This window comes from Amphiura filiformis, unplaced genomic scaffold (genome assembly GCF_039555335.1).
Source record: "Amphiura filiformis unplaced genomic scaffold, Afil_fr2py scaffold_38, whole genome shotgun sequence".
NCBI lineage: Eukaryota > Metazoa > Echinodermata > Ophiuroidea > Amphilepidida > Amphiuridae > Amphiura > Amphiura filiformis.
In genome coordinates, this window is record NW_027305502.1 from 10,180 (window position 1) to 24,741 (window position 14,562).

Genomic DNA, 14,562 nt, shown 5'->3' on the forward strand with positions numbered 1-14,562 from the left:
AAAAGGAAAAAAAAAAACTTTCTGTGACCTTACACCAATAATGCAGCAGTAAGTACCTTAATTTGTTGTCATTGTGACAGTTCAGTCATGGTGGCTCTGATTTTACCAACCAAATGGTGGCTTCACATCCCCCTCAGATGGAGGTGGAGGCGGTGGTGGAAAGGGAGGAAACCCTGGTGGTGGTCCTCTCATGTGGGGAGGCATATTCTGACCTGGAGGTCCATGTGGTACTGGGAGTCCAAAGTTCATATTTGGTGGTGGGGGTGGTGGAGGAGGTGGTGGTGGGGGTGGTGGTCGAAACATGCCACCACAGTTTCCAAACATACCCCCTGAAGAGTCTTGCATCGGATTCATTGGTCTTGGACCAAAATCCCCATTTGAAAATGGTGGACCTTGTGGGTGTGGAGGTGGTCCAAAAGATGGTTCCTGCTTGTAGTGGCCTGGTGAACCAAAAGGGGGTTCCTCCTTCCATTGTGCCGGTCCATGGTTGCCACCTGCTGGTGGAGGGCCTTGGTTTCCAAATCCTGAATTAGGAAAGGGTCTTAATGGTGGGCCGTCTCCCATATATCCAGGTGGTCTGGGTGGAAATATATGTCCTTGGGGTGGAGGAGGGGGTGGGTGAGGAGGGGAGGAGGATGTTGGTGTCCTGGTGGTGGCGTTCTTGGTGGGAATTGATAGCCCATTTGACCAAATGGTGGCATCGGCATTGGTTGATGTCCTTGGTTGTTGTGAAATGCATTGTCACCAAATTGTCCATTGTTACTTTCAAATTGCTGTCTTCCTTGATTTTGAATGTCACTGTGTGGTAGGCCATTCCTGGACCATTGACGCCGATGACCTACAGACAAAAAAAAAATTAAGTATATATTACCATATATATTACATGCCTTCATCTGATGCTATGCTGGACAACATACATGCCTTCATCTGATGCTATCTACAGACAACATACATGCCTTCATCTGATGATATCTACAGTAGACAGCATACATGCCTTCATCTGATGATATCTACAGTAGACAGCATACATGCCTTCATCTGATGATATCTATAGTAGACAGCATATATGCCTTCATCTGCTGCTATCTACAGTAGACAACAAACATGCCTTCATCTGATGATATCTACAGTAGACAGCATACATGCCTTCATCTGATGCTATCTACAGTAGACAGCATACATGCCTTCATCTGATGTTATCTATAGTAGACAGCATCCATGCCTTCATCTAATGCTATCTACAGTAGACAGCATACATATATGCCTTCACCTGAGGCTATCTACAGTAGACAGCATACATGCCTTCATCTAATGCTATCTACAGTAGACAGCATACATGCCTTCATCTGATGCTATCTACAGTAGACAGCATACATGCCTTCATCTGATGCCATCTACAGTAGACAGCATGAGCCTTCATCTGATGATATCTACAGCAGACAGCATATGTGCCTTCATCTGATGCTATCTACAGTAGACAGCATCCATGCCTTCATCTGATGCTATCTACAGTAGACAGCATATGTGCCTTCATCTGCTGCAATCTACAGTAGACAGCATACATGCCTTCATCTGATGCTATCCACAGACAACATACATGCCTTCATCTGATGCTATCTACAGTAGACAGCATCCATGCCTTCATCTTATGCTATCTACAATAGACAGCACACATGCCTTCATCTGATGCTATCTACAGTAGACAGCATGTCATGCCTTCATCTGATGCTATCTACAGTAGACAGCATCCATGCCTTCATCTGATGCTATCTACAGTAGACAGCATCCATGCCTTCATCTTATGCTATCTACAGTAGACAGCACACATGCCCTCAAAGAGGATATCACTGTTGAGGCGTGCACCAACTACCCTCTTCATGTTTCTGACCATTATTTGATCGCTGCTACTGTTGACCTTCCAAAACTCACCGCTCACAAAATATCATATTCATTCAGGAACTTTCGCGATATGGACATAAAGTTGTTCTCTGATGATCTTTCAGCTAAGATGGATTCTATCATTGCTTCGGAGTATGATGATTTAGACTCTCTGGTTTATGCCTATAATACTGGTTGCCAAGATGTCCTTAACTCTCATGCACCAATTACATGTAGGACACGCTCTGTTCAGTAGTCAACCTAGATGGTTCAACAAGTCTGTCCAAGATGCCAGGCAGTACAAACGGCGTTGTGAAAGGCGTTGGAGAAAGTCGCACAGTGACACTGACCGCCAGGCGTACATCTCATCTCAGCGGAAGGTTGCTGATGTCATTGCCACTGAGAAGAAATTATATTTTAATGAGACTCTGTTGAACTGTAATACTATAAGGACATGTTCAAAACAGTCAATACTTTGTTTAATAAGAGCCAGTGCTCTCTACCTGATTGTAGTGATCCTGTTAGGTTGGCAAATAGTTTTAGAAATTTCTTTGTGAACAAAGTTGACAAAATACGTAAAGATGTTGACAGTAAGAGTTCATGTTCTTGTAAGGTTGATCTTGACAGTTGTAGCAGCTGCCAAGATCTTGTTGTTAGATCAGATCAAAGTGTCTCTGTTCCTTCTCTCTCTACTTTCCGTGCACTGTCTGATGATGATCTTCATCAATTAATAATGAAATGTCCATCCAAAACTAGTGTCTCTGATCCTATGCCTACTTGGCTATTAAAACAACATCTTACTTTGCTCCTACCTGTGCTCGTGAAGATCGTTAATTCATCCTTAACCACTGGTATTTTTCCTTCTCACCTAAGAAAAGCTGTTATCACGCCTGTGTTAAAGAAACCATCCCTTGACAATCAACAGTTATCTAATTACCGTCCCGTCTCTAACTTGCCCTTTTTGGGGAAACTCATAGAGAAAGCTGTCTCTGCTCAGGTATCAACAGCCATGACCTGTCCGAGCCACTCCAATCGGCCTACCGGACAGGTCATAGCACTGAGACAGCCCTCCTACATGTTCACGATCAAATAATGAGAGCTGTTGATGGCCGTAAAGCTGTCTTTGTTGTGTTACTTGACTTGACCGCCGCATTTGATACAGTTGATCATGGTATTCTATTGCGGCGGTTGAGTCAAGAATTTGGTCTCACTGACACTGCCTTGAATTTTTTCAAGACCTACCTGACCAACAGAACTAGTCAGGTTTTTGTTAAGGGCACGCTTTCCGAGACTGCTCTTCTCAAACATGGTGTACCCCAAGGGTCTGTTCTCGGGCCACAGGCTTTCTGTTATTACACTATTCCTATGGGTCAGATCATTCGTCACCATGATGTTCAATTCCATTGTTATGCGGATGATGTTCAGTTGTTTGGCGTCTTTGATCCTGCTATACCTGGTGATGCGGCTTGTGCCCTCTTTAAACTCATTAATTGCATCAATGAGTTGAGGGTGTGGCTTCAGAGTAACAAGCTCAAGCTCAATATGGCAAAAACTGAATATTTCATTGCCGCCTCTGCTACTCATTATGAATTGGTGAAGTTTTACACTCTTCACCTCGATGAGCATGTTATCAAACCCTCCGCCTCAATAAAAAATCTTGGCGTTGTATTTGATGGTGACTTGAAGATGTCCGACCATGTCACTCAGCTTTGTCGGTCCCTTAATTGGCAACTACGGAATCTTGGCAGGATAAGACGTTTCATTGACTTCAACACGTGTAATAACATTGTGCGTGCCCTTATATTGTCTAGGATAGATTACTGTTCCTCCCTCCTTAATGGCATCCCTCAGAAAAACATTCAACGCCTGCAGGGTATCCAGAACAAATCTGCCGCCTCATCTTCCAGAAGCCCAGATTCACTTCCACATCCCCATTACTTGCCCAGCTTCACTGGCTTCCTGTGGCTGAACGAATTAAATTTCGTACGCTTGTCCACACTTACTAATGTGTCAATCTGGATTCTCCTGAATACCTCTCTTCATTGCTCCATATCCGCCAGTCCTCATACTATCTCCGATCGGCTGGTAACTCGCTTGTTATCCCCAGAACCTTCAAACTGGCTGGGGATACTGCCTTTTCTGTGGCTGGCCCCAGTCTTTGGAATAAGCTGCCAATAGTCATCAGAATGGCCCATAGCACTGGGACTTTTAAAAGTCTCCTTAAAACTCATCTCTTCCCCCAAATATGATGTTTCCCTTCTTTCTGTCTTCTTCTCGCGCCTCGCATCCCTTGGAAATTTGTGCGCGTTATAAGTTCAGTATTTATTATAACACTGGTCCATCTTCACCTGGGCCCGGTTTGCGAAACTCTGTCATAAACTTACGACAGTCGTATGTCATGCATATATAGACTATTAATCCGATTTTAATGCGTACATCGCGTGATACGTCCATTGCGTAGGACATACGTCTGTCGTTGAGTTTCACGAACCAGGCCCTGATGTTTTCTACAGTTTGGTATGCCTCCATCTGATGCTATCACACCCCCACACCAAAGTTCACAGAAGATATCTTACACTTCCCACAATGCATTTCTTCCATTTCATTTTTCTGTACAGATTTGCAACATGGGTCGATAGTGACAAAAAGTACCGTAATGAACAGAGCATATCCAGATGTTTATTTCTCAACTATTGACCCACGTTTTAGCCAGTCTATCCTCAACATGAAAACAAACGGAACATGTACAAAGTAATTTGCCAGCGAAGTGTTACGTGTAATCCGATTATCACCATGTCAACTGGATCACGCTTTGAGAGTTCTGCACCACGATCAAAATGTTCACAACACAAAGTCTATGGCATGTACTCCCAATTCCAAAAGGTGCGTGATCCAGTTACTAGGGAGTTATGTAACCACTTCGCTGGTGAATAGGAGTATCATTTGCTGTAATGAGGTGATGCATCATGTTGCAAAGGATTCTGGAAAGGGCAAGATATATTCTCTGACCAAAGTTATCCCTAGAATACTTACCCCTTTGATGATGATGGCCCCTCTCACTTTCGTTTTCACCTCTGGATTCTTGATTGCCTCTGTCATTTAAAAGCAAACAAGAAATATATTACGGTAATTAATTCCATGAAAAAATAAAGACAGCAACATAAACTTTCTACAGAATAATCAAGAAAACAAATTGTATCCACCATGCTGGAATCCAAGAACGGGCTTCTTTGAAAGGTGATAACTATGGATAACAGTATTATGTGATCTGCATTGATTGTTCAAAGTTTAAAAATTTGGACATCAGAAAAGTACTGAATAAGGTGTTATAACACCAAAAGATACTATTTTTGTTAAATATTGAATTTAAAAAAAAGATAATAGATCCTTTTTTCTTTAATGGATTACTCTGAACTAATATCAATTGTAGGACTCGTGATTTTAAAATGTGCCAGTTATGTTGGCATGCTCGGTTAACATACAAGTCAAAATCTGCTGTGCAGGCAACAAACATGTCCCAAACCATCCAAATAATATAATTTCATATTGTTCAGTTTCATTTAATTACCGGATAATTTATAGCTGTATTAATCAGCACTGGTATTTTTGTCTGGCAAATGGTGTTTTGTTAACTTCAGACCTGAAACTGACCATTTGTGAAAAAAGTGGAAAATGCTTTTTAAAAAAAAGGAGGAAAAAAAAGCTTAAATTGGGCCGAAAATAAAAAGTAATGCGTAAATTTCAGGAATAAAAAAAGAGTAAATCAGCTAAAAAGAGGAAAAGTTTCAGGTCTGTAACTTGATCACAAAAAAACTAAAAGAAACACTAGCACCAGGCCATTGTACCCTGTTCTTCTTGGCTTTTGATAATTAATACCAATATTCTCATGCTATTTGTGACATTTACTGTAGCTCATTCAATTGTTCCATCACGCTTACCGTCTTTGTGGTTTCTTCCGTCTCCGTCCATCCTTACCCTCCTGTTTCTTGTGTTTAGCTTCTTTTTCTTTCTCATCATCGCTGTATTCCAGACATTCTGGTGGAGGTTCTTCATCGTTTTTCCATGATGCATCAGAGCCTCTTTCACTGATACATAAAGATAAAAAAAGACATTGTATTCTCCATTTTAACTTCCAGAACACAAACAATGATGTAAGACATTGAACTTCTTAAAAAGAAATATGCGACATGATCAAGGGCAATGAGTCGGATGTGCAATTGTATGTGCCGATTGACTGATGTGGAAAAAGGATGGAAAATTAAATTTGAATGATAAAAACAAAACCTTTTGACTCTGCAGTCTGCATCTTTTTTCATTCAAGGAGTCACCATGGCTACAAATTTAATTTTGAAATATCCAGATAAATGAGGTACCGGTATCAAAATTTGCATAACCTAAAATGTTTTTCTTTATGCTATTTTATTTTGAATTTGAATGCACAGATTTTGAGTTATTATCTCATAATAAAGGTGGATAATTAGTTTTTTGATATGTTTAGTACAAGTATGTGATATTGATGTGATATCGATATTCACCCAACCAATAGCAGAAAGGTGCCAATTTATATAGGAATTTGAATACCTGAATAGAAACCCCACCCATGTCCATGGGAAGTAATTTGAGAAAACTAAAAAACATATGTGTATCATACATACTGGGTATGTACATACATGCTGGATTTCACATGCCCAATAGATGCACATAGAGTGTGGGTTTTGGTTCAACTTTTATACATATGTTACGCCTAGGTATAAGCAACAATTTTCCATGCTTAAGGTGGTACTACACCAATTGATAAATTTGTGAATATTTTTGCATTTTTTTCAAAAACTAATAAAACAATGGTAACAAAAGTTATGTATATTATATGGGCAGGGAATCCATTTACTACACTGGAATTGCAGTGACTCAAGACAAGTAGTTATTGATTAATTGATCAAATATTGGTTTTCCCTCATTTTTGACTGTAACTTCACAACTGTTGTCTGTGTTGAAATAAAATTTCCAGTGCAGTAGTTGTAGTCCTTGCCCCTATAATATACATATTGTACTTGTCAGCAATGCGATATAATTTCTGAGAAAAATTAAAACATAGGCACAAAATTGGCCAGGGGTGTAGTACCATAACTCAATTTGGCCAAAGTATGGACTTGGGTGGGTTTTGTATTCATGTATTCAATTGTCTTTATGTAGTAGTAACATTCAGGAATGGGTAGACGTTCCCATTTGTCGAGTTTAAACAAAACAAGATATTCTGCAAACACAGATATCAAACTTACTGTCTGAGTTTATCTGTGAATACATAGGCTGTGATGTCCTTGATGTTTGGGGCAAAGAATACTGGCATCTTGAGGGTAATGTTTTGTGTTGTGATGTCTGCAGCACTGTTGAAAACAACGGAATACAAAGGCGACACCACAGGACCAAACACATCGTACACCTATGAGAGAAGATGAGCAAGTTACAAGAATGTTAAATACTCTACATGCTAGCCATAGGCGTCAACATAAAGTTTTGAAATATTTTCTCAAAATATCAAGAGCTAACTTAAGAACCACTGAACCAATACTAGGCTTGTTTGTACTCATTTTTATGGATTTTTCATCCTGATTCCAAATATGGTCATGAAAATTTACAATTCTAAAATTTTTTTTAAACTTGCCGTCTGCAGTCGACACAAACAAGAGTTAAGAAATTGTGTGTGCGTCGGTACAAAATATGGATGCTTCATTAATGTTTCCTAGTATGTGCAAGAAACATTCATAAAAATTCTTTGAATCATGTGTACAATCAGCTACTGCAAACATCTGCACACACTGGGGATGAGAGTAGGAGGACCAGAGGTGGTGGATGCAGAGGCTGTATCGGTGGATTACTGATGAAATCTTCTGAACAGAAGATGAAACGTCTAAAACATGAGCAAATCTGAACTTGTGCAACCTAATCTGATATTTAACATGTATGTATGTGAGAGCAAGTCTCATATTTTGATGTTTTATAATCATGGTAGGTAACTTAATTGGCACTATTTTTTTTGGGGGGGGGATCTTCTGGTCATTCAAAAGCGTCTCCTGGTTCAGCAGCAAATGAAGGGACCAGACGACATTTGAAATAATTTAAGTCTCCTGGGCCACAATCCACATGCTGTTATTTCAAGACCTGGATACCAGGCAAGTTGGTATGAAGTCCTGTAGGTATATTTGGAGAAATACGGTAGAAGTAGTCATTTTCGCGAGCGTAATTTTTCACACTTTGCCGATTTTGAACTATTTTACTTGTTTTTATATAAAATTTGCGATTTTGTAAATAGACCTATCCATAAAATAAACATATTTGTGTTGAGCGCGAAAAGCACAAAAATTACAGCTCCACAAAAATGTCCACCTTCACAGCAGTCTATGTCAGGTTTGCAATACTTACCGCTCCTATGGCTTCTCTATTTCCTTTGAATAGAACACTGTCCATGTTCAGAGCTGGTATCTTTTGATGTGATTGAATCACAACTGTTGACAAAAACATAAACACACAAAATAACACCATGAAATCTTCAGCCTATACAGCATACAACATGAATAATAACCATCAGGACCGTGTAGACCCATAACAAGCCTAGAGGACACCATGGGCTAGCTCCTTTTGAAAAGTCTATATAGGTGGCATAACACACAGAGAATGTAGAATGGTAAATCCTTTGCTTTTTATCTGCTTTTTAGTCCAGTTGCAAAGTGTACAATTTTCATATGTCGTTCATTTTTTCCCATGTTATAACCCTGCTGAAGACCTTGATATACCAAAAAAACTTGCATTATGCTACAAGAGTTATGCCCCTAAAAGGTACATGTAATACACTATACAGGGGTCAGATTTTGTTCAAAACAACATCAAATTATTCCTCTGGTCAAAACAATTCGAAAAGGTGGATTATTGTGTTCATTCTTTCTTTTCCTGTCTACTTTCTCCTTTCTTCCTTCCGTCCTTTTTTTCTTTCTAATAATTGAGGTTCTTGACATCATTCTTCATAATTTTTTCAGAAATATTTTTTAACACTGTGGGTACTACTGATTTTCTTACATAGCCTCTGATTGGTTTACCAATCAAATCAGAGCTTTTAGATTTATGCCTTATCCCCTGTCAGCCCTACTGACTATTCTTACCAAAATCTCTGATTGGCTAAATACATGACATAGTCCTCTTTGTAAACACTTACCAAGTTGTCCAATGATGCTGTTCACATAACCCAATTCAGTAAGCACTACATCTTCAGGGAGAACCAGCTCACGATACACTACAGTAGGCAGCTGAAAATAGTCAACAGTAGGCCAGACATTCTCAATAATTTGATATTGTGAACCACCAATCATGATCATGTTAATGTTTTGTGAACCAAAATACATTCCTATTTAAGCGGAGCATCTCAATTTGTGGGGATCAAGTGGTCGAGACCCCTCGCCATATAACTTTGTATGATAAGCTCAAATATTAACGAGAATCCATTTAGATTCTTGCAATTTTGTTGACAAGAATCTTTGTGAGAATGGATTCTTGCCGAATATCTGACCCTGGAATCAAGTGCAATCCATTTTTTTAAAGATACAAAATCCAAAATTATTTGTAAAATTCCTTTGTCCCTACCTGCTCTGGCATAGCTGTAGCCTCTTTTCTGTCCTGTGGCCCTTTCTTCCCATCTGATTTGCCCCTGTAAGGAACAAAATTCAAACAATGCTTCATATCAAATATGGGGTTTTTTTACTGTACCGCTAAGTCCACAGATAGTTGTGTGCGCTGCAGTTAGCGAAATGCAGGTGTATATATTCATGGGACCGTCATTAATGAATTACGGGTAATGGCAATATTGTGATATTTATCTTTAATTCAACCTTTTTTGGGCCACAATCATCATTATTTTGGCTCATTAACCATTTTCGCGCACATATGTCAGCGGGTCAGCTGGAACATTTTTTCAATTTTTTCCGGCACACCGCTGATAACTACATACAAGACACTACAACAGTGCCCAAGCACCAGTACATCAATGTTCTCCAAAATTAGACCTCAGAATTAGACATTATAACATGTATGGACACACCGACAGGTTACTTTTAGGAGCAGCCTGTCCGACGGACTAGTTGCTTTTTTCGCTGATTTTTACACACCGTGGAGTATATATATGGATTGTAAAATGGGCAAGAGGACTACAGAGAAGTCACATATGTTCCGAGTGTTGTCAAGCTTTGACAGGGTTCACAGAATTGCATAAAATGGCTGAAAACTAATCAAATGTAAATATTGATAAGAAGGTTACTTTTAATATTTTCTTAAATTTTACCTTTGCTGAGTTTGCTCTTCTGCTTCAGAGTCCTCTCCACTTGATGAAGACAAACTTGAACTGTCACTCGATGAGCTCTCCGAGTCCGATGAATCGCTGCTCGAGTCTGACGTCTCACTAGAGCTCTTCACGTCTATAACCTGGGATGCCTCTTTCTTCACTTCTTTTATAAACTCCACATCCTTTTTCTTCTCAGCTGTCGAGTTAGTGTCCATCGATTCATCCTCATCTGTATCGTCCTGCGATTGGTACCCGGCTACAAGTTTGATAGAGGGCTTATTACCTGCTCTTACATGTAAGCAGTCTTTACTATTTGATCCATCCTGATCTATTGGTTCTGTTTTTATTACAGTTGCGGTGCAAGTCGCATGTTCACTACTAACGGTTTGTTTGGCGTTAATCGCCAAAGTTGGTGATCCATTCGGATTTGATTCAATAATGCTTACCCTATTGTCAACATCATCTGATGACCTTGATGAATCTATTATTGGGGTTTCTGCTCCTTCACTGGATGATTTATTTGACTTATTTAGCTTGTCAACATTTCCATCCAAGGTATAATTTAAAAACAGTTCTTTTTTCACTAGCAGAGATTCAGCATCATTACAAATTGAATCTGTGATAAATTGATTTGTAGGGCCGTTTATTGTCGCTTCTGGTTTGACTGTGTCCGAGGAACTCATAGTGATAGCGTTTACTGATTTTCGTTTCTTATACTCTGTAAATGAAGACAATAAAGAAATTATACAAATTTTAACAAGATGAGTTAACAAATTTAACAAGATGATTAAGAATTATAGGTTAATGAACGTATATTACTTGTTGGAAGAGAAATTTCATGCGCGCTGATGTTGATGCGTCTAATGCACGAGCACGAGCCCCAAAGGGGGAGTGCATTAGACGCATCACCATCAGCGCAAGTGCTTTATTTTGTCTAATTTCTCGAGCAACAAGTAATACAAGTTCATTAACCTATTTTAATTCATACACGAGAAAAAAACATGTGATAATTGCTGTTTTTATAACAAAATTATCACTAAAAATATTGGAAAATAGAACCAAATATAAATGCATCAACCCGCCCGAAAAATGAATCAAGCCTACGAGACACAAACGCGCGAAAACACTGCGTGTAGCACGCGGAGTGCAATTAGACACAATCAATGCATGGTTTGGATTTTTCTAACGCTTACATTGTACTCTGATTGGTTCTCGCTATCTAAGAGTGTATGAATAATAAATAATTAATTAAACTTAATTAATTTATTTAATTACACTCATTCACTCACCCTCTCACAGAGTATAACTAATTTACTATTCATCACTATCCAAAATCACAATACCTACAAATCTGTATAATAAGACCTTCCAAAATAATGGTACCCAACTTCTACCGGATTATTTTTAAAGTGTTGAGAAAAAACCTTCCAATTTCAATAGAATTTCTGGTAAACTCTCACTCAATGCTTTGGAAACACAAAAATCCCGTTAGGTCTCAGCGAATGTTAACACTTTTCTTTCATGACTTTCTTTGAAAGTGGATATTTTTTCAAATAAGTAACAAAAACTGGGTGTCTAAGTTAATTGGACAGACAATAGTAGGCAATACGCTGGCGAAGTTACGTAATTAATCGGATTAATTACCATAGCAATAGGTGAAAACAATTTTGAACATATCGCGCTGCACTACACGCAGATTATACTCATCACCTGTGTATGTCTGCAATCATAGATTGAATACAATACCGGTCTATTCAAAGATACTAATCTTACAGGTGCAATTGATCAGCATGATATGCTTCAATGCAGAGGTACCGCGTGAACGTATCAGTGAAGCGCGGTATGTTCAAAAATTGTATTCACCTATTGCTATGGTATTTAATCCGATTATTACGTAACTTCGCCAGCGTATACATGAGTACTAGCACATGCTACAACTTTGAGTACCGGTACCCGTAAACTTGCTCGAGAACTCTAGCCAAGAATTTGCTCACCGATAGCTTCACATTCTAGGCTAGAGTCTAGAGACCGTTGTATTCAAAATGTAGTCAGATTCGCTGAAGCATGACACCGTGTAAAGCAATGGAAGTTCAGAAGTAAACACAGCCGATCACGACAGGCGATTGCATCAAAAATGTTGCTAAAATTACACTTCAGCAAAATTTTAGACTATCCAAAATACGCAAATCTTGCTCAAAAGATACAGTTGACTCATCGAAATAACTTTCATCCAAATTTCAACATTAACAGAATAAATAACCTCCGGTGTAAAAAATTGCACCGCTGTCCGACCGAAAAACCATAGTAAAGTACTCTAGCATCGAATTCGAATGCGTAACTATCGTGTGCAAATTCGAAGCTAGAGTTCTTGAGTAACCGCAAACTGGAGAACAAGTCCTCAAACATTCGAAATTTATAATATCTAAAGCTTGTTCAGTTTACATGTATAAGTGGACATTATTCGGTTTTTGTTACTCTTGTCTTGCTGGCGAGGTGAGCTGTAGAAGAGTGATTTTAATCACATTTGTAATTTGTATTACCGTACATGTATTATTACACCAAATGTAGGAGAGTGATAGCTCTCCTTGTAGCTTCATTTTAGGCAAGTGGTCGCTCTCGCTCGCCTCAAAAGACAAGGCCTGCTGCTGTGCGCGCCACGCCATCAATAAACTAGTCCCAATTCACGCTCCCGTATTCGGGCGCTAATCTGCTAATAGTGTCTAGTACTAGTCATACATTACGCGTGCGCCATGCACACTTAGCTTAGTCACGATTATCGCACTTTCAGTTTCCCACGCGTTTGAACGGGAATTGGATTGCGTACTTTTTCGATGTCTAGTGAGCAAATTTTTTCAATATTTTGAGAAAATGATGTCAAATTTTCTATTCTGTATTGTTTGGTAATAATGTCTTTTGCCAATAGTATGTTTAAAGTTGTAATTTTGTGTTTTTTTTTTTATAGTTCGGATATTTTCGTTCCCGATTCAATTCTGAACCCTTCGCAAGGGTGCCGATTTCGCAGAACTTTGACGATAATTTTGCCTTTTGGACACTAAAATGCTTTCGATCCTCAATTTTGTTTCAACCGAGTCTTAAATTAGCAAGCACAATACGGTTGGTACCACTTTTATATACATTGATGAAATTTTAAAGATTTTTTTCAAGTTTCTAACCGGCGCCGTCGTTAAGTGTGTATTTCCCATTGACATCCAAAATGGGAAATACGAGTCTGATGGACATAGGAACGGCGTCCATGAGACTCGGCGAGTCTAACTTAGCTAGGCATTCTGTTTCTGTTTCTGTGTGGATACTGCACACAGTCGGGGCCACTCGCTCAATGGAGCGGTACTCTCGATTGAGCGGTACGCTCGATCAAGCGGTCGAGTGCACTGCTCGATGGAGCGTGCACGCTCGATCAAGCAATATTATGCATACCCAACTCTGTGTAATCCTGCTGAAGCAGCAGTACACAATAAAACCCCTGTTGTTCATGTTTATATACAGGTATATGATTGGTACAAACTTGGTGAATTACCTCAAGCTGTAAAACACCAATTTTCACCATGTCTACATGTGGATATTTCAGAGTGATTTTCACTATTTTGCAGCTCCATGTAGCGTGAACGCTCAATCGAGCGTGGTGCATTCCAATAGAACTCTATGTGGCGCACGATCGAGGCTCAAAATGACCTTGATGACAACTGTGAAATTTTTTTTTTTCTCTGGTCAAAATTTAGATATTGAAGCAACACTTGTAAACAGCATTCAAAATTTTGTGTGTAGTTATTTTTGTGTGTGTGGGGGAGCATTCAGTGTAATTTGCCGGAAATTGCAGCTACATGCAGCGTACCTTGCTCAATCGAGCGTACCGCTCCATTGAGCGTGTGGTCCCGACTGCACAACGCTCCGTGCGGAACAATGCGCCCAACAGCGTGCACGTCATTCTCAATACAAAGGTTTTTTCCGCCTAAGCCGAACAACCTTTACAACTGGACTGATACTGTAATAACATCATGACATACATTTTGTATTAAAATTGTAAACAAACATACAAACATGACATGATGCATGACAAATGAAAAAAAAAACATGAAAATTTTGATCATCAGGATCATTCAATATTGATAATGAATAAAATATGACATTGATATTTGTCACCAGTAGTCACTCACTAGTTTAGACCAACACTAGTTACCAATTTTACGCAATGATGAACGAACACCTGAAGAGCAAAACCTCAGATGAAAATGCACGCATCAGTCCCGAGTCAACATGTGTTTTGCCCATGTGTTTTCGTAGGTTTTTAATGTTGCCTCACCTTGCGGCAAAAGTCAACATCAAAACGCATAAACTTCGAT

At 39.2% G+C, this 14,562-nt stretch overlaps 1 protein-coding gene across 2 annotated transcripts; it reads right to left on the minus strand.

The window, feature by feature from the left end:
* Positions 1 to 542: 542 nt before the first annotated feature.
* Positions 543 to 14,517, minus strand: LOC140144069 (uncharacterized). 2 transcript variants are annotated; one of them, XM_072165906.1, is made up of 9 exons: positions 14,400 to 14,517; positions 10,205 to 10,922; positions 9,511 to 9,574; positions 9,086 to 9,176; positions 8,299 to 8,381; positions 7,158 to 7,318; positions 5,817 to 5,963; positions 4,912 to 4,970; positions 543 to 838 (listed from the first exon to the last, which is right to left on the minus strand). In XM_072165906.1, exons 2-9 carry the CDS (start codon positions 10,885 to 10,887, stop codon positions 543 to 545), a joined length of 1,584 nt encoding a protein of 527 aa, XP_072022007.1. In that variant the 5' UTR covers positions 10,888 to 10,922; positions 14,400 to 14,517. The 2 variants fall into 2 exon arrangements, with proteins under 2 accessions (XP_072022007.1, XP_072022006.1); XM_072165905.1 differs by having other exon boundaries at positions 14,377 to 14,515.
* Positions 14,518 to 14,562: the final 45 nt, after the last annotated feature.